This window comes from Bos taurus, chromosome 10 (assembly GCF_002263795.3).
Source record: "Bos taurus isolate L1 Dominette 01449 registration number 42190680 breed Hereford chromosome 10, ARS-UCD2.0, whole genome shotgun sequence".
Taxonomy (NCBI): Eukaryota; Metazoa; Chordata; class Mammalia; order Artiodactyla; family Bovidae; genus Bos; species Bos taurus.
In genome coordinates this window covers 33,941,030-33,967,232 of record NC_037337.1, presented here as the reverse complement: position 1 = coordinate 33,967,232, position 26,203 = coordinate 33,941,030, and the positions used below count along the sequence as shown (strand labels likewise).

General features: G+C 36.1%; 1 protein-coding gene across 1 annotated transcript in view; it reads right to left on the bottom strand.

Annotated features, from left to right (window-relative positions):
* Nucleotides 1–289: 289 nt before the first annotated feature.
* Nucleotides 290–26,203, bottom strand: part of SPRED1 (sprouty related EVH1 domain containing 1) — a 118,985-nt gene continuing 93,071 nt past the window's right edge. Inside the window, exons 5-7 of the mRNA NM_001192516.1 lie at nt 13,707–13,859; nt 6,075–6,176; nt 290–3,421 (exon numbers count right to left, since the gene is read on the bottom strand). Coding sequence (NP_001179445.1) covers nt 2,771–3,421; nt 6,075–6,176; nt 13,707–13,859 — 906 coding nt within the window. The 3' untranslated portion in view covers nt 290–2,770. The remainder of the gene's footprint in view (nt 3,422–6,074; nt 6,177–13,706; nt 13,860–26,203) is intronic.

The window sequence follows — 26,203 nt, the reverse complement described above, 5'->3', positions numbered from 1 at the left end:
CAAGTGATTCCCCTGTCAAGTCAGAGGAAAATCATTTAAGAATTATTAATTCTGAACAAGCCATCAGATCAAAATCTTCTTGTTTTCACTTTCAGTATTTACTATTACTTAAACAGTTTTGCTCAGCCATTTGCTTATACGATCAGATTAAAACTGAAAAGAACGATTTTAGAGGACAAGCCAATTGGCAGTGTCAAATCTGTATGCAGACTGAGAAAATGCTCCCAAACGTATCTATACGTTTAAGAATGAGAAATTTAACCTATTCATTTGTTTTCACATAATAATTCTAATTTACTCAAGAGAAAATTTCCACATAAGGGATTCAGGTAACATTATGAGTTAGCCTTCTAGACTGATTTGGAACCTTGGTGTGTTAAACTATAAAAATTCAAGGTAAAATAAAAACCATTTCATCACCATAGTTTTTAATGAAGAAACTTGTTTAAAAATTGTAAAGGAAAAATTGGGGATGGGACGGAAAGATCTTAGCAGCAAAGTGGTTAAACAAATTGAAAATATTAATGCACAAACATTAAAATATTAAAGCATATATGTTGCATATAAAATACAGTACAGAACCAGGAGTTGCACTATACTGATTAGTGCTCAACAGAAGAAATGATTAAATTTGTTCTTCCCAGAAGTATATACACAGTTCATTTCCACAGCATTTTCCTATATAGCCAGCAAGTTATTTTCTTCAGTTATTCACACCTGCTCAAACCTGAATTATAAACTCAGCACTTACAAATATGAAAATTCAGTCACAAGGAAAACCAGTATTTCCATTTTATCAATAAAAAGTAATTTTGAAAGTTAACAGTCTATTCTAGGAAACCAAGTTTAGTTGAAAACTTCAGGGATGAAGATCATCTGGCGTAGCAGCATCCAAATATATAAACAGTAAAAATAAGACTTAAAACTGCTGCTACGGTGTCGTGTTTTGGACTTAGTTCAACCAATTGATTTTTAGTACAAAACTAGAAATAACCTCTTCTTCATAACATCTATAGTTATCAATATATTTTTCTTCTTTTCAATGTGAAATAATACTTCAAGATGATCTATATACACAATGTTGTCAGTTCAAGCTGTCATATAAATATAAATGCTTTCTTAAAAAAAAGTATTTTACAGACAGACAGTGTTATGTACATTGTTCAGTTTGATCTGGGGCAAAAGAAGAAAGCTAACACAAGCTTTTAAGTGTGATATGTAAAAAGAATGATTATGTAAATGACATTTTAAAACCTGCATAGAAAATGAGCTTCAAACAGTAGTGTGATTTTAATTTTGATCATTTCTGAAACTTCAAGCCATTGAAAAAAAGGCACACTTCTCAACTTTATCCCTTTAAGGGAATGTTCTTTAGGAACCCCTTACTTGGTTAGAGTTTCAATGTAACACTTAAAAAAAAAAGACAATTTGACCCCAAAGTACTCCAAACAGCTTGCCGGACATTTATGCAACTACTTTGCAAATAAAACATCCAGTAGGACTATGCTCTGCAAGAGAAAATAAATCTAAACATATGAGATATTTCATTCAGGATGTTGGATTGAATATTTTTCTGGGGTAGTTTAGCACACTCTTTAGCATAATTTTGCTTCTGGTCAGTTTAAATAAAATGAGAAAAGTTATCATTGTTATGTGACAATAAGCACTGAGGATTGAGCTAAAATATTATTAACACAGCTGAACATACTCTGGATTAGGAGAATGGTAGTGGAAATCTCAGGAGGAAACTGTTTGACTCTATCCAGTTGCACTTTTCACCTTGTAAAACATTTGTAAATGCAATATAGTTCTTTGAAAGGAGGAAGTTCTGAAAGAAAACAACTTGCTGGTTGAATACCACAAACAAAACAAAACAACCCAAAACCTCACTTTTTCTATAATGTTTACTCAGTCTCTTTTTATATAAAAATAAGTGTTATGTTCCCATCATAACATTAGACAATTACATCTGTGCTTAAAAAAAAAAAAGTTGGTCACTCAAGGCTATTAGAATATTTTATAAGGATTTTAGATTACCAGAATGTACAGATATAACTCAATATAAACTGTAGCCAAAGGGAAATGACGATGAAAATATAAAATCATTCACATAGAATAAAAACGTTATTAACTAGATGAGTAAAATATTCAAAATATAATGGAATGTGACAGTAGATATATGTACATCTACTTCAGAACTAGGAAGGGGAAGAAAAGCTTTATATGTAATAATTCGTACCTTTTATTTAGTTAAATATAAACATTTGTTATTTATACATAAAACTGCTTTCAAAAAACAACTAATAAATGATTTAGTTGCACTTGTTTTACTTCTTACAATTCCCAAGTGTTAACTTTTCTTAGATTGAAATCCAACTGTCCCCTAGTGCACTTTTAGTTTATATCTTAATGAATTTAAACCTTTAAAGGTCCCATCACCTAATGCATAAATATACAAAAATGCCAAAAAAATTTAATCCCTTTTAGTTGGATCATATTTTATGTTCACTTTATATTGCCAATAACCAGAAATGGTTTCCTTTTGCAAATATTCTTGACAACCTGTTAACAAAACATGCCATGCACTCCAGGGAAAAGGGCATGGCGAGCATTTGTTGAAATGCCAAGAATCGATAAGTTCTGCTTCCTCCACGTGTGGCCCCAAGGATACCAGGCAAGACTGCATAATGCTTGCCAAAAGCTTCCACAAATCCAAGTTAGCTAATTCCTGGACACAAGGATTTTAAGCTCACTTCGTCACTGGATGCTTTCATCCAGCAGCTTTATGTTTCCCACCACAGCACCCACACGCCTCACCACAACGATGGCACATTCTCAAAGGGACGTAGCAGCACATACATGGAACAATGAAAGACAAAGCTACTAGGGCTAACCATCGTAAGCAGAACTTGTCATCGCTAGTGTCACACGAACAGGGGTCAGAGAAATCTCCCTCTGAGTCTGACATACAATGATACAACATGCTCTCTGCACAGAGCATGCAACTAACTTGATATATGCATCTCTTAATAGGGTCTGGAGCATCTTGACATTTTCCCCTGCCATTTTCTTCATGATTAAACCTTTCCTGGCAGTATACGCAGCGAGAACGTTCACCATCTTCTTTTCTTCGTTTTGACTTCTTAAATTTTAATGAGGAAGGCTGTGTCTTAAATACCACAGAGTCTTTGAGCGAACTTAACTTAGTTTCATCCCCACAAGAGTACAGATAGTCTGATTTTTTACTGTCTGGTTTAGAAAACTGAACACTGGAGTCAGTATCATCTCTCTCCAGGTCATTTTTCCACATGTCAGGATGTCTATAGTCTGCATAGCGACGTATTAAGATATCGCGAGGGTTTATTCTGACAATCTCATCCTCATCTTGAAAGCTGACATGTCGAATAGATTTCAAAGGGACCTAAAAATGAAAGAGATGAAAATTGCAATAATAACAGTTAAGATTAATTATATTGCCTAAACTTGCCTGGGCCACAGTGCCCAGATACTTGGTCAATTAGTTTGCAAGTTTAAGTGAAGATGTTTCTTGGAAGAGATATTTCAAAGGGTGGACTATATAAGCATAACAGATTATCTTCCATGACATAGGTGGCCCTCATCCAATCAGTTCAAGGCTTTAATAATACAAAGACTGACCAAGAAAGAGCAGGAAAGAATTCTGCCAGCAGACTGCCTTTGGATACAGACTACAGCTCTTGCTCGGGTTTTAAGCATGACAGCCTACTCTGAAGATTTTGAGTATGTATGTACCTATGCCATCATATGAGTAGGGCCTCCCAGAGGGCTTCCCAGGTGGCTCAGTGGGAAAGAACCCACCTGCCAAGCAAGAGAAGTGGGTTTCAGCCATGGGTTGGGAAGATCCCCTAGAGAAGGAAATGGCAACCCACTCCAGTATTTTTGCCCGGGAAATCCCATGGACAGAAGGGCCTGGTGGGCTACAGTCCATGGGACTGCCAAGGAGTCGGACATGACTTAGAGACTTAACAACATCACATAAGCCATTCCTTAAAGTAAATGTCTTTTTCTTTATATATACATATTGTTGGTTCTATTTCTCTGGAGCACCCTGACTCATACAGATTTCAGTAGCAAGGAGTGGGATGCTGTGCTTACAAAAGTGTGGCAATGCCTTTGGAACTGGATAATGGATAGAGGCTGAACGAGTTTTGAGGTGTGTGTTATAAAAAGTCTAGGTAATCGTGAAGAGAGGCCTGGTAGAAACACAAACGTTAAAGGCATTTCTGGTGAGGGTCCTGGATGGAAACAAGAAATAAATACACGGTTGGACGCTGGTGGAGAGACGACCCTTGTTATAAAGTGGCAAAGAATGCAGGTGAATTGTATTCTAGCGGAAGGCAGAATTTGTGAGTGATGGACTTGGATATTTAGCAGAAATTTCTAAGAAAAGTGCTAAGGATACAGGCCTGGTTCCTCCTTGCCGTTTATAGTAAAATATGAGAGGAAAGTGATAAACTGAAGTGTAATTTTAAAAACAAAATAGAACTGAACTTGAAGCCCTGGGAAATTCTCAGGAATGACACTATCACCAAGGGAGTAGGGCCACTTCCCTCAAGGGCCCAGAGGAATTTTGCCTCAGGATGAATCAAACCGAGTCTCACTCACACTTAGATGGTATTTAGATGAGATCTTGGTGGTGCTACTGGTAAAGAACCCATCTGCCAATGCAGGAGACATAAGATGTGGGTTCAATCCCTGGGTTGGAAGAATCGCTAGAATAGGGCATGGCAACCCACTCCATTATTTTTGTCTGGAGAATTCCATGGACAGAGGAGACTGGTAGGCTATAGTCCATAGAGTCACAAAGAGATGGACAAGACTGAAGTGACTTAGTATGCACACACTGGACCTAGAGACAGTACTAGAATGGGTTAAGTGTGGGAGGGGGGTTTAGGATGGGGAACACATGTACACCCGTGGCAGATTTATGTCAATGCATGGCAAAACCAATACAATATTGTAAAATAATTAGCCTTCAATTAAAATAAATAAATTTATATTAAAAAAAATAGAATGGGTTAAGTCTTTCAGAGTGTTATGATGAGGTGAATATATTTTGCATGTGAGAAGAGGGACCAGAGGGTAGAACATTAGCTGAATTCAACTGAGCTGAACTGTGTTTCCTCCAATTTCATATGTTGAGGCCCCAACCCCAGTATCTCAGAATGTGAATGCATTTGGAAATAGAGCCTTTAAAAAAGTGATTAAACTAAGGTCCTTAGGGTAGGCCTTAATCCAATTTGACTGGTGTCCTTATAAGAAGAGGAAATTTGGACACACAAAGAACGAGACACCAGAAATGTGTGTGTAAAGAGAAAAAAAGGAACACAATCAGAAGGTGACCATTGACAAGCCAAGGAGAAAGGCCATGAAAGAACCCAAATGTATCAAGACCTTGATCTTGGACTTCCAGTTTGCAGAACTGTGTGCAAATATATTTTTGTTGTTCAAGGCACTCTGTCTGTGGTATTTTCTTGACAGACCTAGCAAACTAACACAAAGTGTACGTATTCATAGTCTGGTTATACGTGTCTCTAAAAATGACTGAAAAGCACACTACACTCTCTCACCTTTCTGGGAGGCTGTTTCAGGGGGGAAAGTACATCTTTCGGGCATATATCAAAATGACCCTTCCCTTCACCCATACAAGTGACTAGTGTGACAAGACACAGTGACTAGTTTATAAGTAAGCCCATGATCTAGGTTGGGCTTCCAAACTTTCATTCTCCAGATATTTGGAATTGCAGCTAAAAAAATCCATGTGTGGACTAAAGATGGAGTGATGGATGCAGAAAGTTACAACAATTCCTATTGGTGATAAACACACTGTAACAATCTCCCAGACTCAAACCAGAAATCTGGAGGAAATTTAAGTAATGAGGTTTAGAAGTATATATAAAAAATAAGCAAGTTTATAACACTAAAAAATAACTCTAGTATAATTCAACTACATGGAGAATTAGAAAGACTGGAAATTTCACTCATATGTTAATTAGTTACATGCCAAATCAGAGGATAAAACTAAGATTTCTTACCTTATTTTGGGACTTCAGGCCTCCACTTTCCTTGGGCATTTGCCGCTGTCCATATTCTATACTTCTGTCCTGAATGTCTAGGCCTGGATGACTGAACATTATCTAAAATACAAACAATTCCTAGTTTAGTGACAAAAGAACACATTTCTTATTTTATTTTTAATGAAACTATGTATTTCAAAACTCCATAATCTATTAGTAGTAAGGTTTTTCAAAATGGTTTTAATAAAAATTATTATGAGTCATCCTGTTTGTTATTTAAACTCAGATCTTTCTCAATACATTTAAAATGAAATTTAAAAAGTAGCATACACTTCACTTCTGGTTTCAGTTTCAGCATGTAAGGAACTTGAAGTTGCCATTCTGCTGCAATTACAAGTTAAAAAAAAAGGGGGAATAATAATAAAAGCATCAACAACTCTTCTTAGATCCATGAGAGACGAAGACAGGACAAACCCCACACCTAAGACTGCAGAGACTCATGAGTAGATATCACCATGGAAACCAGTGCAGGGTAGGGAAAAAAAAAAAATCTCAACGGTAATTGACAAATTGCTGGAGGCTCAGGATAGAAAACTGGGAGTTAAACACTCCTAGGGGAGGGGGAAGGCAGTAATTGTGACATTCCCAAGCTTCTGTCAGTTTACCTCTAACAGCTCAACCAAGTTTACACGGTAAGTATCAGAAAAATCCCTGCATGCTTCCAGCATGGAGACGGGAGAAAGAACCATTATGAAATGTGCTGGAACACTCTTTGTAACAAGACTTGTCCTCAGGGAACACTAATGAACCAGAGCCTAACCTACTATGATATTATCAGAGTCAGGAGGGGATATATACCCAACCCTGATCATCTCAAACCACCTGATCCACCTAAAGGGGGAGAAACAATATATATATAATTGAAATGCACAATCCAGAGGGAAAACCTTAGACTTAAAGACTGATACCTCATCACAACCATAAAATGCTTTCTTTCCTCACACACATTACCACTCTATCACTAAAGGCTTATTTACAGTAGTTCCTTTACCTAGCACATGATGCCTAGCAATCAAAAAATATTAAAAATTACACCAAAAGACAAAAATATATTCTGAAATGTCACAACAAGCATCAGAACCAGATATGACAGGGATATTAGAAACAGCAGGCTAAGAATTTAAAACAACTACGATCAATATGCTAAGCACTCTAAAATATAAAGCAAGATAGAATACAAAAACAAATGAGCAATGCAAACGGAGAGTCGGAAATCCTAATAAAGAATACCACCACCAGCTCTACCCCAAAGCTAGAGATCAAAAGCACTAAGAGCATTAAGAATACCTTTGATGAGCCTAGTAGACTGGACATGGCTGGGTAAAACACCACTGAGTATGTGAATATAGCAATTTCCAAAATTGAAAGGAAAGCGAACAAAAAGTGGGGAAAAAAAAGAACAATATTTAAGAATGGTAGAAGAATTTCAAAATGTGTAATTTTGTACATATACACAAGACAAAATGATCAGAAGAAGAAAAGAATGAAAATAACAAAAGAAATATATGAAATAATAATGACTAAGAATTTACCCAAATTAATGTCAGATGTCAAGTCACAGATCCAAGAAGCTCAGAGAGTATCAAGTAAGAAAATGAAAAAGAAAAGAAAACCATCTAAGCATATAATTTTCAAACTATAAACAAAAAAAGAAAGATAAAAAAAATTCTGAAAGATGCCAGAGGAAAAATAATTTACTTAAAAAAAAAATTACATTGGACTTCTTTGCAGAAACCAAGTAAACAAGAAGAGTGAAGTGAAATAGTTTAAGTGGTAAGTGGAAAAGTCCTCCAACCTAGAATTCTGTAACCTGTAAAATTATCCTTCAAAAGTGAAGGAGACTGGTGGCAATGTATTGGTGCAACCACTGTGGAAAAGAGTATGAAGGTTTCTCAAATAACTAAAAATAGAGCTACCATATGATCCAACAATTCCACTTCTGAGTAAATATCTGAAAGAAACAAAAACACTAACTCAAAAAGATATATGTACCCCAATATTCATGTGAAAATTAAGGTCGTTTCAGTTCAGTTCAGTCGCTCAGTTGTGTCCGACTCTTTGTGACCCCATGAATCGCAGCACGCCAGGCCTCCCTGTCCATCACCAACTCCGGGAGTTCATTCAGACTCAGGTCCATCGAGTCAGTGATACCAACCAGTCATCTCATCCTCTGTCGTCCCCTTCTCCTCCTGCCCTCAATCCCTCCCAGTGTCAGAGTCTCTTCCAATGAGTTTACTCTTCGCATGAGGTGGCCAAAGTACTGGAGTTTCCGCTTTAGCATCATTCCTTCCAAAGTATTCCCAGGGCTGATCTCCTTCAGAATGGACTGGTTGGATCTCCTTGCAGTCCAAGGGACTCTCAAGAGTCTTCTCCAACACCACAGTTCAAAAGCATCAATTCTTCGGCATTCAGCCTTCTTCACAGTCCAACTCTCACATCAATACATGACCACAGGAAAAACCATAGCCTTGACTAGATGGACCTTTGTTGGCAAAGTAATGTCTCTGCTTTTGAATATGCTATCTAAGTTGGTCATAACTTTCCTTCCAAGGAGTAAGCGTCTCTTAATTTCATGGCTGCAGTCATCATCTGCAGTGATTTTGGAGCCCCCAAAAATAAAGTCTGACACTGTTTCCACTGTTTCCGCATCTATTTCCCATGAAGTGATGGGACCAGATGCCATGATCTTCGTTTTCTGAATGCTGAGCTTTAAGCCAACTTTTTCACTCTCCTCTTTCACTTTCATCAAGAGGCTTTTTAGTTCTTCTTCACTTTCTGCCATAAGGGTGGTGTCATCTGCATAGTTGAGGTTATTGATATTTCTCCCGGCAATCTTGATTCCAGCTTGTGCTTCTCCCAGCCCAGCGTTTCTCATGATGTACTCTGCATAGAAGTTAAATAAGCAGGGTGATAATATACAGCCTTGACATACTCCTTTTCCTATTTGGAACCAGTCTGTTGTTCCATGTCTAGTTCTAACTGTTGCTTCCTGACCGGCATACAGATTTCTCAAGAAGCAGGTCAGGTGGTCTGGTATTCCCATCTCTTTCAGAATTTTCCACAGTTTATTGTGATCCACACAGTCAAAGGCTTTGGCATAGTCAATAAAGCAGAAATAGATGTTTATTTGGAACTCTCTTGCTTTTTCCATGATCCAGCAGATGTTGGCAATTTGATCTCTGGTTCCTTTGCCTTTTCTAAAACCAGCTTGAACATCAGGAAGTTCACGGTTCACATATTGCTGAAGCCTGGCTTGGAGAATTTTGAGCATTACTTTACTAGTATGTGAGATGAGTGCAATTGTGCGGTAGTTTGAGCATTCTTTGGCATTGCCTTTCTTTGGGATTGGGATGAAAACTGACCTTTTCCAGTCCTGTGGCTACTGCTGAGTTTTCCAAATTAGCTGGCATATTGAGTGCAGCACTTTCACAGCATCATCTTTCAGGATTTGATATAGCTCAACTGGAATTCCATCACCTCCACTAGCTTTGTTTGTAGTGATGCTTTCTAAGGCCCACTTGACTTCATTGAATTCCAGGATGTCTGGCTCTAGATGAGTGATTACACCATCGTGATTATCTGGGTCGTGAAGATCTTTTTTGCACAGTTCTTCTGTGTATTCTTGCCACCTCTTCTTAATATCTTCTGCTTCTGTTAGGTCCATACCATTTCTGTCCTTTATGGAGCCCATCTTTGCATGAAATGTTCCCTTGGTATCTCTAATTTTCTTGACGAGATCTCTAGTCTTTCCCATTCTGTTGTTTTCCTCTATTTCTTTGCATTGATCGCTAAGGAAGGCTTTCTTATCTCTTCTTGCTATTCTTTGGAACTCTGCATTCAGATGCTTATATCTTTCCTTTTCTCCTTTGCTTTTCACTTCTCTTGTTTTCACAGCTATTTGTAAGGCCTCCTCAGACAGCCATTTTGCTTTTTGGCATTTCTTTTCCACGGGGATGGTATTGATCCCTGTCTCCTGTACAATGTCATGAACCTCAGTCCATAGTTCATCAGGCACTCTATAAGATCTGTGTCCAACTCTTTGCAACCCCATGGACTATACAGTCCATGGAATTCTGAGGCCAGAATACTGTAGTGGGTAGCCTTTCCCTTCTCCAGGGGCTCTTCCCAACCCAGGGATTGAACCCAGGTCTCCTGCATTGGAGGTGGATTCTTTACAAGCTGAGCCACAAAGGAATGGTCATAGCAGCATTATTTACAATTGCCAAGATATGAAAACAAGTGTCCATCAACAGACAAATGGATAAGATGTAGTGTACACACACACACACACACACACACACACACACACACACACACACTGGAATACTACTCAGTCATGGAAAGAGAATGGAAATTTGACCTGTGCACCAATATAGATAAACTTGGAGGGTTATTTCACTAAGTAAAGTAAGTCAGGCAGAGAAAAACAAATACTGTATGACATCACTTATATGTGGAATCTAAAAAATTTAACACAATATTGTATATAACAGAAAATAAACAGATTCACAGATATAGAAAACAAATGAGTGGCTATCAGTGGGGACAGGGAAGCGGCAGGCAACATGTGGGAAGGGGATTAAGAGGCATAAACTATTATGTAAAAGCAACACCTTAAATTAAAAAAAAGATCAGTTTTTAAAAAGTGAGAGAGAAAGACTTCCTTAGGCAACAAAAATTGAGGAAATTTCTTGCTGGCAGACATGCCTTATAAGAAATGTTATCAGACGTTCCTTAGAGAGAAGGAAAATATATAGGTCAGAAACTTGGATCTACATGACAATGGAAAATTTTAGGAGAAACAAGGGAAAATAATATAAACTTTTAATTTTCTTATTCTTAATTGAGCTAAGAGAGAGGTTTGCTAAAAAATCAGCATATATTTACATACCTATACATATACAGGTATATGCATATAAAGTGAAATGGATGACAGCAATGACAGAAGAAATGGAAGGAGGAATTAGGATTACTGCTAATATAGAATTCACCCACTATCTGTAAAGCAGTTTACTGTTAACGGAAAAGTAAATGAATGAAGTATAATATACCATGCTGCTGCTGCTAAGTCACTCCAGTCGTGTCTGACTCTGTGCGACCCCATAGATGGCAGCCCACTAGGCTCCCCCATCCCTGGGATTCTCCAGGCAAGAACACTGGAGTGGGTTGCCATTTCCTTTTCCAATGCACAAAAATGAAAAGTGAAAGGGAAGTCACTCAGTCGTGTCCGACTCTTAGCGACCCCATAGACTGCAGCCTACCAGGCTCCTCCACCCATGGGATTTTCAAGGCAAGAGTACTGGAGTGGGTTGCCATTTCCTTCTCCGAATATACCATGCTACCACTAGCCAAAAGAAAATACAAATACAGACAGAGGGAGCTTCAAAACAAGGAAAATTACCAGTGATAAAGAAGGGTATTATATAATACAGGGGTTAAATCTCCCATGAAGACATAACAATCTTTAATGTGTACATGCTTAACAACACAGCATCAAGTTACATGAGGCAACAACTGGTAAAACTGCAAGGAAATGGATGTACCAATTACCATAGCTGGAAACTTCAATATCCCTCTCTCAGAAATGGACAGACTCAGCAAGCAGAAAATCAGTAAGCACAGAGGTGAACTAAACAATACTTTCAAACAAATGGATACAGTGACATCTAAAGAAAACTTCATCTAACAAGAATAGAATACGTATTTTCTCAAGCTTACATGGAACATTAACCAAGACAGACCAATCTGGGACATAAAATGGACCTTAACAAACTTAAAAGAGTAGAAATCATACAATGTGTGTTCTCAAATCACAGAGGAATTAAACTAGAATTCAGTAAGAGGATACCTGGAAAATCCCCAAATAAGTAGCAGCTAAACGACAGAGTTCTAAGCACATGGGTCAAAGAAGAAATCTCAAGAGAAATCAAAAGTATTTTGAACTAAAAAGAAATGAAACACAACTTATCAAATGCTGTGGGATACAGTGACAGTAGCACACAGAGGGAAATTTATAGCATTGAATGTATTTTTAGCAAAGATCTAAAATTAATAATCAAAGTTTCTACCTTAATTGTTCAAACTACCACACAATTACATTCACCTCACACACTAGCAAAGTAACGCTCAAAATTCTCTAAGCCAGGCTTCAACGGTACATGAACTGTGAACTTCCAGATGTTCAAGCTGGATTTAGAAAAGGCAGAGGAACCAGGGATCAAACTGTCAACATCTGTTGGATCATCAAAAAAGCAAGAGAGTTCCAGAAAAACATCTACTTCTGCTTTATTGACTATGCTGAAGCCTCTGACTGTGTGGAACACAACAAACTGGAAAATTCTGAAAGAGATGTGGAATACTAGACCACCTAACCTGTCTCCTGAGAAATCTGTTTGCAGGTCAAGAAGCAACAGTTAGAACTGGACATGGAACACCAGATTGGTTCCAAATTGGGAAAGGAGTACGTCAAGGCTGTATATTGTCACCCTATTTATTTAACTTATATGCAGAGTACATCATGAGAAATGCTGGGCTGGATGAAGCACAAACTGGAATCAAGATTGCCAGGAGAAATATCAATAGCCTCAGATATGCAGATGACACCACCCTTATCGCAGAAAGCGAAGTAAAAAGCTTCTTGATGAAAGTGAGAGAGTGAAAACGATGACTTAAAACTCAACATTCAGAAAACTAAGATCATGGCATTCAGTCCCATCACTTCATGGCAAATGGATGGGGAAACAATGGAAACAGTGACAGACTTTATTTTTCTGGGCTCCAAAATCACTGCAGATGGTGATTGCAGCCATGAAATTAAAAGACGCTTGCTCCTTGGAAGAAAAGCTACGACCAACCTAGACAGCATATTAAAAAGCAGAGACATTACTTTGCCACAAAGGTCCATCCAGTCAAAGCTATAGTTTTTCTAGTAGTCATGTATGGATTGACAGCTGGACTATAAAGAAAGCTGAGCACTGGAGAATTGATGCTTTTGAACTGTGGTGGTGGTGAAGACTCTTGAGAGTCCCTTGGACTATAAGGAATTCCAACCAGTCCATCCTAAAGGAAATCAGTCCTAAATATTCATTGGAAGGACTGATGCTGAAGCTGAAACGTCAATACTTTGGCCACCTGATGTAAAGAACTGACTCATTGGAAAAGACCCTGATGCTGGGAAAGATTGAAGGCAGGAGGGGAAGGGGACGACAGAGGATGAGATGGTTGGATGGCATCACAGACTTGATTGGCATTAGTTTGAGTAAGTTCCAAGAGCTGGTGATGGAGACGGAAGCCTGGCGTGCTGCAGTCCATGGGGTCATAAAAAGTCAGACATGACTAAGCGAATGGACTGAACTGAACCTTGGGAAACGAGAAAAAGAAGATTCAATCAAAATAAGGTAAAGAAAAGAAACAATAACAATTAGTGTAGGGATCAATTACATTGAAAGCAGGAAATTAATGGAGAATATCATGAAACCAAAAACTAGTTCTTTTAACAAGATCCACAAAAGTGATAAGCTTCTAGTCAGGCTTCTAGTCAGACTCATTGGAAAAGACCCTGATGCTGGAAAAGATTATTTATTTTCTCACCTGATTGGCTTGGCTTCGTAGGTAGACACTTCTGGCATTCAGACCTTCAAAGGGAGAAGGTCTTGAGCTTCTGTAAGGCTCACTGGTAACCACGGTATCTTGATGGAAAAGATGATCTTTCACTAGAGAACTGGAAGTATCTTCTTCAGCTGCCTAATGGGAACAATCCCCAACTCATTAGTTTCCAGAATATGAAAACAACAAAATAAAATACCTTCACTAACAAGAATTCAGCAAGTTGGTCAATATGTAGCACCATCACTGTGTATGGCAGTTCCCCAAAATCAAATACACATTATGAAGCCATGTCAAAATAACAGAATATGAATTAAAATTAAAAAAAAAAACTCAAGTTTATGAGCAAAAGGGACCGTCTTATAGAAAACAATATAGGATGAATCAGAAGGCTAACCATGCCATGTGAGAGATGTATCTGATTATAGTAAAGCTGTTAATTATAACTAAAAGTAATATGTACACAGAGAGTGAAGAAATTATGAGGAAGAAAATGCAAATCAGTAAAATTGTTACTTTGAAAATTTTCTTTAAAAATTGTTTTTTACACAGTACCAAAGACTGTACTGTATGATATGAGGGGTCAAAGAAGGAAGATAGTAGTCTATGATCTTGTTCAATAAGGAAATTAATTATTAGCCTTAATTTATGGATTACTTAGAAGGATTCAAATCATATACAGACTTAGGAAAGGAGATATGTCAATCAGTGAGTCATGAATGAAATGCTTTGAAACTTCATAAACAATATTTCTGTGAAATAAATACTGAATAAGTGAAACTTAGCATATCAGAAAACAGAAAGTCCTGAGAAGGTTTTGTTTCTTTTAAGAAATGAGATAACTACTTGCTATTATTTTTCCCATTAGTATATAGTTATCTGGGAAGAAACAGTGACAACCAAGTAAAATGACAGTAATACGTCTACTGCCTCACTCTAAAATATTTACAGTAATCATAACAGGGCTAATATTTTTAAAAGGAGAAACCTTTACAATTTTATAAAAATAAAAACATTAAAATTTGGCTTACTTTAAAATTCAACAATAATACTCATTAAATGGCAAGATATGATAAATTTATAAGTGCACGTATGGCCCTTGCTCTGAAACAAAGTAGTTTTGTGACATTTTATTTCTCTGGAACTCAGTTTTTTCAATTATTAAATAATTATAATACCTATACAGTTTTATTACATGGACTACTGGAAGGATTTAGTGAGAATATATACAAAAATGCTCTGAAAACTAAAAGCTGCTATTTTATCAGGAAGCAATTAAACTTTAAAAATGTATCTGAGAATCTACTGCCTACTGAAAACTAACTGTCAAACCCAGTTAATTGCTATTTTTATATAATTTTCCTAATAGTTGCCCCCTGTTATAACAATGCTCAGTTACTGCAAAGGAGTTGGCTAGATAATGGTATTCAGCAAACATTCTTTCAAAATGCATGATAAAAGTTGAGAAGAATAAAAGAAATTCACGAAATGTATTTGTTCCAGAGAGTTTTCAAAATAAATGACCCAAGTAATTGTCAAAAATCATAAACAACTTGAATAGAAGAAAACAACAAGAACAACAAAAAGGTTTAGAGAAAGGGCCTAGGTTGAAACCCTGTCTTATCCACCTAGGGTATAAAATTTTAGCAACTGACTTTTCTAAATCACAATTCCTTTTTATTATAAAGTGGGTACAATATTTGTATTAAAAATCTCAGGGTCAGCTGAGATAACTCAAAGAGATTAAAAACTATAAATAAGCACAAACTGCAGTGTTAGTCATAGTATCAGGAATGGTCATAAAATAATTATGCTTTTTATGGTGACAACTATTTGGATCAGGTCGTCTTTACTGCATTCTAATCTAATGGAAATCATTTAACAATTGTAAAATAAAACTTACTTAAAAATATGTATCTGAACAAATATAAAATGGTTTCATGACCCAGTGTTTTACTGTATGACTAAGGTTAATTATATTCTGTACATTAAACAGTAAATACATTTCTTTTTGATTAAATACATTTTTAAAGGGAAATATAAAAAGTATTATTTCATTATTAAACAAATAAACATGTGGATGATAGTTGGGTAATAAATGATTTAGTTCAACTATTAAATGCTTACCAAACTACCTGGAATTAACCTAAAGAATTATTTCATACTACACAGTAAATTTACAGCTATACACCTCAAAGTGTCTCAGTTAATAAAATAACTAAAACATCTTTCAGGAGTCTGGTAAAACAAATAAACCTTCAATGTACAGTCTACAATCTATAATAAGGGATATACTATCTGTGAATTGTGAGAAACTAACATTTGTAGAGAATCTAACAGAAAAAGGGCATTTTTCTACTACTTAACTGTATCTCTTTCAGCAAGCTTAAATTTAGATGTATGTTAAACTGATAAAGTTAAAAAAAAAAAAGTGGTGATAGGAGAATGGTCATTCTCATTCACTGCTAATTCTATACACAGGAGTAAAATCTGGGCCAACCATTTCTGAATAGCACTTTTAATAAAATATATCAAAAGCTTTAAAAACATGTATACATTTTGAACATTTACTCGATCTAGTAAAGAAAAAAAATGTACTGAATGGAAAGAGCTTTAGACATAAAATATTTTCCTCAGAAAATTTTTTAATAGTAAAAATGAAGAAACAACTTTAATGTCCCAAATTAATGGGATGGTTATGTAAATTATGGTATGTCCACTTAACATAATAAGTGGTCATTTGAAATTAGGCTTATGAATAATATCTACTTTGTGGAGAATTAATGCTAAAAAGTCCATATATAAAATTTTATTTACATATTTTAACATGAAAAGATAAAAGATTTAAAGGATATAAAATGAATGCTAATTCTATTCCTGAGTATGATAATGAATGCTTTTTCAATTTTCAAGAGTTGTTCACTTTTTATAAGGTGGGTTTCTTTTAAAATATAGGTATATACTTTCTCCCTTTATTTTCATGTAAAATCATAGTATTTTAAAATATAACACAATTATATTCTATCAAAATATTCAAATAATTCATTAACTAATGAACCAGTCTAAGTAGATCCCCTCCCCCTCCACCCCCGCCACTCTGTATTTGAAATAATAAACTGAGACATTGTTCAAGCCTTGTTTCAAACCCTTCAGATTCAGGCAGAATATCTCTTTTGGTCAATAAAATAAAATAATTTTCAAAAACAAGCTAAAATTATGAGTGTTTTTCAAATCCATTTTCTCTTCTCCATACCCACTTAGCTACTCTCTTAATGCAAACTTTCATTATTTTTTTGCCTCTTATTTTAGCAGGTTTCTAAATGATTGCCTCGTTAAAGTTTAGGCATGAAAATTTGTTGGTTTTCCTACTCAGAATCCGTATAAGGTATCCAATTATCTAAGCTCTGTTGGGGAGCCCTATACACACTGGAAAATAGAGGGCAGAGAATCACTACTGTCTGAGGAATGTTTTCATAAGATAAACAATTTATGCAATCCATAGAAATGGGCTCTCTCACTCTAGAAGCACTGAGATACAAGATAAAGTCTCATTTATTTCATAGGAAAAAGAAATGTAATAAATACATGAAAACCTGGTGGACTTCAATTAAAGATTTAAAACTTTGATGCCAATTTTTTATAGACTAGAAAAGATGGAAAATATACATAATAATACTCGATACTGGGAAGGGTATGGAGAAATATTTTGTACTGTTGGTGAGAGTGCAATTCTTCTTTGAGAAACTTTTATACAGATACATACATAAACAAATAATCATCTTAGCACTCTTTTTTAACAAAAAAGATAAGAACAAAGAAAATATCCTATGGCTGTATGACCATGGGACTGGTTAAAAATTTATGATATATATATATATGATAAATTCTAAAAGCCATTAAAAAGATCTGTATGCAGTACTCACAAAAATTGCTAAATGAAAAAAAACACTAGGTATACAATTGTTAATATGACATGATCCTATTTGTCAAGTTGAATGGATAAATAGATATTTTAAAATTTTATCAGTATAAGGAAGGATATACACCAAACCACTGACATTTCCCTTAGGAAATATTTTATATAAAGGACTACAGATATAATAACATAAAGGTAATAAAGTAAATATGTGCATAGTTATCACCCAACTTCAAAAAGAGAAATAACCAAGACAACAAATAACATCAATACGACAATAGCATCCCCTATCTATACCACCTGTATAGGAAAATATTATCTTGAAGTAGTTGTTTATTTCCAATTTCTTACGCTTCTGTACAGTTTTACCACACAAATACTATTTCTAAACAATATTTAGTTATAGATATTTCTGGATTTTGACTGATACCATGCTACTTGGGACATTATGGAACCTGCTTTTCTTGCTTAACTTTTTTTGCATGAAATTTATTCATGTTGACGTATGTAGCAATAGCTCACTCCTTTTCACTTGTAGTGTTGACAGCTAACATATATTAAACATTTTCTATGTATCAGACATCGTCCCAAGTACTTTACATGATTTAATTCATTTAATCCTCACAACAACCCTTCAAGGTAGTTGGCATTATTTTGTCTCTACTCCACAAGAAGAAACTAAAGCTTAAAGAGATTATGTAACTTGACTAAGATAAAACACTTAATTTTTTGCTATTTCAAACAACAGTGCTAAGAACATTCTTCTACAGGCCTTATGATACACATTTAAAAGAATTTTTCTGGTACCTACACCACAGGTAGAGATGCTGGAATTATAAAACACATGTATGCTCTGATTTATAAAATAAAAATTATTTTCCAAGGTGCTTTTAACAATTTACATATCCACAAACAATGTTCTACATCTAGGCATTATCACAACTTTCTTATTTGTGGATATGCTACTTAATTTCTATAATAATGAACTAGGCCTCACTAAAACTTAGTGTTTTCTTTCCATGAACAAGAAACTTTGAGAATGAACAAAAGCACTAACAAATGCATGTACAGGTCTGTCACTTTACCATGGCTCCTACTCCACGGTTTTATAATCACTTTCTGTTTAAGATTATTTACTACCCTGTTTCTCTCCAGGACCGTCTGACATTTCACAATTCTGATTCTTTGTACATGTCATTTCCTCTACCCACAAAGACTATCTTCTATTTTCTACTAGAAAAACTCCTTTTCAGAGTTTGGGATTAACATATAGACACTACTATATATAAAAGAGATAAACAACAAGGACCACTACATAGCACAGGGAACTCTAGTCAATATTCTATAATCACCTAAATGTCTGTTGATCCATGATTTAATTCATTTAATCCTCACAACAACCCTTCAAGGTAGTTGGCTTATTTTATCTCTACTCTAAAGCTTAAAGAGATTATGTAACTTGCCTAAGATAAAGCACTTAATTTTTTGCCAAACTCATACGAAAAAAATTGTCATTTTATTAAAAAAATTTGTACTATTTGTTATTAAAATTAATAAAAGCCAAAACATTTTTAAAAATTTGGGTAAGAGTAAAAAGGCAAAAAGTATTCTGGCTAACTTTTGAATTTTTTAATTGGATTGTAACTCTTTAGAAGAAGTAATTAACTACAGGAATAGGGATATAACCTCAAATTAGGTGGTGGAAAATCTTCCACAAGAGCAGAAAATTTAATATATGAATGCCACAAAGAATGTACATACATATGCACAATCTTCATCTTTTAAAAAGTTGTCTATAGCTGTAACATACATCCAATGCTTTTAGTACACTGGCTCCTCTGTATTATCTAAAAAGTAAACTACGCCAATATTTAATGTACAGTGGAAACCTGCTTCACTCTCATAGGCTTGTATAGTAATTACTCTCCTATGGTTGCTCAGAGATCGTTTAGCTTTTTCTTTCTCTAAGATTAATATAGCAATTTTTGTGTGCAGAGGCAAAAGGATGCAGTATAAATTAATAATTTTAGCTGTTCAGTTCAGTTCAGTCGCTCAGTCGTGTCCACTCTTTGCGACCCCATGAATCGCAGCACGCCAGGCCTCCCTGTCCATCACCACCTCCCGTAGTTCACTCAGACTCATGTCCATCGAGTCAGTGATGCCATCCAGCCATCTCATCCTCTGTCGTCCCCTTCTCCTCCTGCCCCCAATCCCTCCCAGCATCAGAGCCTTTTCCAATGAGTCAACTCTTCGCATGAGGTGGCCAAAGTACTGGAGTTTCAGCTTTAGCATCATTCCTTCCAAAGAACACCCAGGGCTGATCTTCAGAATGGACTGGCTAGATCTCCTTGCACTCCAAGGGACTCTCAAGAGTCTTCTCCAACACCACAGTTCAAAAGCATCAATACTTTGGCGCTCAGCCTTCTTCACAGTCCAACTCTCACATCCATATATGACCACAGGAAAAACCATAGCCTTGACTAGACGAACCTTTGTTGGCAAAGTAATGTCTCTGCTTTTGAATATGCTATCTAGGTTGGTCATAACTTTCCTTCCAAGGAGTAAGCATCTTTTAATTTCATGGCTGCAGTCACCATCTGCAGTGATTTTGGAGCCCCCCCAAAATAAAGCCTGACACTGTTTCCACTGTTTCCCCATCTATTTTCCATCTCAATTAGAACATAAGTCTAGAAGACAGTCGTAGAGAAAATAAATACAGATTTTGCTTTTTTCCTCCTTTTGTCCTGTCTCCCTAAATTAATTCTGAGGCAGAGAAAATAGCATTGTTCTGCAAACTTTTTAAAATGGATGGGGAACATATGTATACCTGTGGTGGATTCATTTTGATATTTGGCAAAACTAATACAATTACATAAAGTTTAAAAATAAAATAAAATTAAAAAAATAAAATAAAATGTATTGTTCCCAATAAATAATCTAGTGTGAAGAAAGGTAGTTAAATGAGTATTACAGTCTATCAACTGCTCCAAACTTTAATTCTTATATATCACAAATCACAGGTCTGAGTGTGTGACTGGGTCATATCTAATAAGAGAAGTTTTAAATAATTATACTACTAGTTTATTTTAGCATGATGGAAAAAAACAGAAATGTTCTTTGGTAAGAAATCTTGTATTTTGGGCTTCCTAGGTGGCGCTAGTTGGCCATCTGCCAATGCAGGGGACATAAGAGACATGGGTTCGAACACTGGATCCAGAGATTACCGGGAGAAGGGCATGACAACCCACTCCAGTATTCTTGACTGGTGAAATCTCCTAGACAGAGAAGCCTGGTTGGTTATAGTCCATGGGGTCACAAAGACTAGGACACAACTTAGCAATTGAGCACTGAGCACATGCAAACTTAGAAAGCAGAGAAAGGGGGAATATATTATTAGTAATTCTACAAGCCCAACAAAATTACTATTTATACTTTGATGTGGCAGCAACGCATTTTAGATTTGACCACAAATGTCTCATGTTCCCTAGGTTTCTTTTAATTATTTTTCATTATCTTAGGAATAAACTAACCTTGAATTTTTAATTTTACAAGTCTATGAGCTTTGTCTTACAACATTAATAGCATATACAGTATTTTGTTTAGGCAATCTGAACACAGTAATCAGTGATGAAATAATATGGAAGGAATATGAGAAAAATACCAAGATACAATGTCCAGCAAAAACAAGAAAAACAAGTTCTTCAACCTAGATTAATCAACTGAAATACTAACCTATGTTTTCTTTTTCTTTTTTAAAAAAATTTGTCTATTTTTTAATTGAAGGTAATTGCTTTACAGAACTTTGTTGTTTCCTGTCAAACATCAACATGAATCAGCCATAGGTGTACGCAAAAAGTTAGGTTTGGCTTAAAAGTGGTATTAGGTGTTCAGGGATTGTTTATTGTCTGTAAATCTGTTTCTTAGTTAATAGGCAGGCTGTAGTTGTATAGTTCCTACAAACTAAAAATTTTTAGACAATCCTTTAACTGGTGAATATATTTCTAGGATTTTATCCTAAGGTCACATTCAGAAATACCAACAAAAATTAATGTATATGACCATGGAAACTAAGTAAATGTTCAAAGAAACATGAATGGTTAAATAAACCGTAGTATCAGATCAGATCAGTCGTAGTTACATAATATAATGGCTAAATTCAAGGTCTTTCAAATCAGACTGTGTGGGTTCAAATTCTATGACTTTTTACTAAATTTCAATCACCACAATCTCTACTGTTACCAATACAAACAAAAATCCGATCAAGGACACAATCAAAATGGAGAAGAGATCGATTCTAATGGTGATTTTCAGTTAGTTCAGTTCAGTCACTCAGTCGTGTCTGACTCTTTGCAACCCCAAGGACTGCAGAATACCAGGCTTCCCTGTCCATAACCACCTCCTAGAGCTTGCTCAAACTCATGTCCATCGAGTTAATGATGCCATCCTACCATCTCATTCTCTGCTGTCCCCTTTTCCTCCTGTCTTCAAAGTTTCCCAGCTAAAGGATATTGTCCAATGAGTCAGTTCTTCACATCAGGTAGCTTCAGTTACAGCATCAGTCCTTCCAATGAACATTCAGGACTGATTTCCTTTAGGATTGACTGGTTTGATCTCCTTGCAGTCCAAGGGACTCTCAAGAGTCTTCTCCAACACCACAGTTCAAAAGCATAAATTCTTTGGCACTCAGTTTTCTTTATGGTCCAACTCTCACGTCCATACTTGAACTGGAAAAAACAGCTTTCACTAGACAGGCCTTTGTTGGTAATGTTTCTGCTTTTTAATACGCTGTCTAGGTTTCTCATAGCTTTTCTTCCGAGGAGCAAGTGTCTTTTAATTTCATGGCTGCAGTCACCATCCAGGGTGATTTTGGAGCCCAAGAAAATAGTCTGTCACTGTTTCCATTGTTTCCCCATCTATTTGCCAGGCAGTGATGGGACTGGATGCCATGATCTTAGTTTTCTCAAGTTGAGTTTTAAGCCAGCGTTTTCACTCTCCTCTTGCACCTTCATCAAGAGGCTCTTTAGTTCTTCTTCATATTCTGCCATAAGGGTGGTCTCATCTGCATAACTAAGGGTATCGATATTTCTTCCAGAAATATTGATTCCAGCTTGTGATTCATCCAGCCTAACATTTCACATGATGTACTCTGTGGCTCAGCTGATAAAGAATCTGCCTGCAATGCAGGAGACCTAGATTCAATCCCTGGATAGGGAAGATCCCTTGGAGGCTACCACTCTAGTATTCTGGCCTGGAGAATTCCATGGACTGTATAGTCCAAGGGGTCGCAAAGATTCAGACACAAGTGAGTGACTTTCACTTCACTTCACTCTGCATATAAGTTAAATAAGTAGGACGACAATATACAGCCTTGACATACTCCTTTCCCAATTTGGAACCAGTTCATTGTTTCATGTCCAGTTTTAACTGTTGCTTCTTACCCTGCACACAGATTTCTCAGAAGGCAGGTAAGGTGGTCTGGTATTCCCATCTCTTTCAGAATTTTTCCAGTTTGGTGTCCACACAGTCAAAGGCTTTGGTGTAGTCAATGAAGCAGATGTTTTTCTAGAATTCTCTTGCTTTTTCTATGATCCAATGGATGTTGGCACTTTGATCTCTGGTTCCTCTGCCTTTTCTAAGTCCAGCTTGAACATCTGGAAGTTCACGGTCACATACTGTTGAAGCCTTGCTGGGAGAATTTTGAGCATTACTTTGCTAGTGTGTGAGATTAGTGCAATTGTGCGGTAGTTTGAACATTCTTTGGAATTCCCTTTCTTTGGGATTGGAATGAAAACTGGCCTTTCCAGTCCTGTGGTCACTGCTCAGTTTTTCCAAACTTGCTGGCATATTGAGTGCAGCACCTTCACAGCATCATCTTTGAGGATTTGAAATAGCTCAACTGGAATTCCATCACCTCCACTAGCTTTATTCATAGTGATGTTTCCTAAGGCCCACCTGACTTTGCATTCCAGGATGTCTGGCTCTAGGTGAGTGATCACACTATCGTGGTTATCTGGGTCCTGAAGATCTTTTTTGTACAGTTCTTCTGTGTATTCTTGCATCTCTTCTTAATATCTTCTGCTTCGGTCAGGTCCACACCATTTCTATCCTTTATTGTACCTACCTTTACGTAAAATGTTCCCTTGGTATCTCTAATTTTCTTGAAGAGACCTCTAGTCTTTCCCATTCTATTGGTTTCCTCTATTCCCTTGCATTGATCGCTAAGGAAGGCTTTCTTATCTCTCCTTGCTGTTCTTTGCAACTCTGCATTCAAACGGATATATCTTTCCTTCTCTCCTTTGCCTTCAGCTTCTCTTCTTTTTTCAGCTATTTCTAAGGCCTCCTCAGACAACTATTTTGCCTTTTTGCCTTTTGTTTTCTTGGGGATGGTCTTGATCACTGCCTCCTATACTCCATCCATAGTTCTTCAGGCACTCTGTCTATCAGATTTAATCCCTTGAATCTATTTGTCACTTCCACTGTATAATTGTAACAGATTTGATTTATGTCATACCTGAATGGTCTAGTGGTTTTCCCTACTTGGTATTTGAATACAACAGAAAAACTGAGGCAGAAGTACCCAAAATCTTTAAAACAGCAATTACCTCTGGGGTAGGGATAAATGATTCCTGATTTCTTCTTTGTAGTTTTCTAACTATCCAAAGAGTCTACATGAAGTTTAAGAGTCAAGAAAAAAATTCAATGACAAACATTATGTAAAAAGATTATATACAGTTTTTCTCCCTTGTTAGTAATCAAATAAAACTCAGTCTAAAATATACAAAGGTTACAGGAACTGAACTATAAGATAGTACTTAATGACCCATGTTAAAGTGCTACCTACCACCTTTGAAAATGAATGTATGAACAATTCATATGCTCCTTAACTACAGCAAATGACTTTAAAAAATAAAGGTACATTACAATCCTTTTAATCATCTGGCTGAAAAATGACACTACTTAATTCTAAAAAAGGATAAGTTAGTCAAGTATTTCTCAGTGGTTAAGAGATAATATGATATGGTCTCACTTCAGATCAATTAGGTGTCCTTCTTCTGCCCAAAGCATGGAATCTGAGATCCTGTTCTTATAATCACAACCAGTCATGAGGCAAGTTTTATGGATTGTTACAAACCTAGCATGTCTGAACAGTAAGAGCTGTTACAACTAATAACTCTGGTTGGAAAAACAATTTAAAATAATCTTAAAGCAAATATAAGCTAGCATTTGAAAACAAACAAAAAAATCCCATCTTAAGTGGCTTATTAAAATAGTGAAAGAAACCAAATGAAAAGAAAGAACACTCATACGTTATTACTACTTGGGGTTTTTCGTTTTTCTAAAAACACCTTAGTTTTGAAGATTTTTCTTCAATAAACTTTTCCTAAGTACCAGCCAGGTATATGGTCAACACTGTACTAAACATTAGGGATAAAAGATGGGCAAGATATGATTTTAAATCCAAATAATGATGTTATGACATCCTTCAAAGACATATATGAAAGAGAAAGGTAAATACCTTTCCAGTGATTTTTGATACTGATGAAGATAACTGCTGAAAGCTCAAAGTTGTCTACTGTAAATAATCAAATGTTTAGTGTAGTTATTAGAACAAAACAGCTATTCAAATCTTTATAGAGCAAATTAATAAATATTCAAAATGGAGAGGATTCCACTCATATTTCAAGTCTTAAAAACATTTATGATGTAACTATAACAGTTATTTTCTTGGGGTTAAAAAGATAGTGGGTTATTCTTTTAACGCCATTTTAGTTACCTTTGCAAATAATTACTAATAAAGTAAACCTAACATAACCACCGGAGAAGGCAATGGCACCCCATTCCAGTACTCTTGCCTGGAAAATCCCATGAACAGAGGAGCCTGGTAGGCTGCTGTCTATGGGGTCACATAGAGTCAGACACAACTGAGCGACTTCACTTTCACTTTTCATGCATTGGAGAAGGAAATGGCAACCCACTCCAGTGTTCTTGCCTGGAGAATCCCAGGGAGGGCGGAGCCTGGTGGGCTGCCGTCTGTGGGGTCACACAAAGTCGGACATGACTGAAGTGCCTTAGCAGCAGCAGCAACATAACCACTATGATAAACTACAGTTAACCTGCACTAAAATTCAAAATGTTATGTATGTCAAGTCCATTGGTGAATTATGAAACTTTATTCCTAATAAGGTGGCTAACTTAATTAGAACACTTTATAACTTCCAATACACTGCAAAATAAGAATGAGGTACTTGAGAACTGGCACTATGGTAAACTTAAGACTTTTGTCAGTTTAATTCTGGAAGTTGATTCTTTTCAAAAATGTCACATTTCGCTAGCCTCTCAGTATCCTTCAAATTAAAGTTAATATATCACATATACATCATCAGGCTCAGAATTTTTTTAAACTAATAAGAACTGATTTTTTCCCTATCCAAACATACTTTTAGTTATAAAAGCACTATTAAACCAAGATGTAATACAATCTTCTTTTGAAAGATGGGATTTAGCCTAAGGGAGATGTATATCTAAAGAAGTTCAGAATGGGAGTAAGATAAAATGAACATGACTA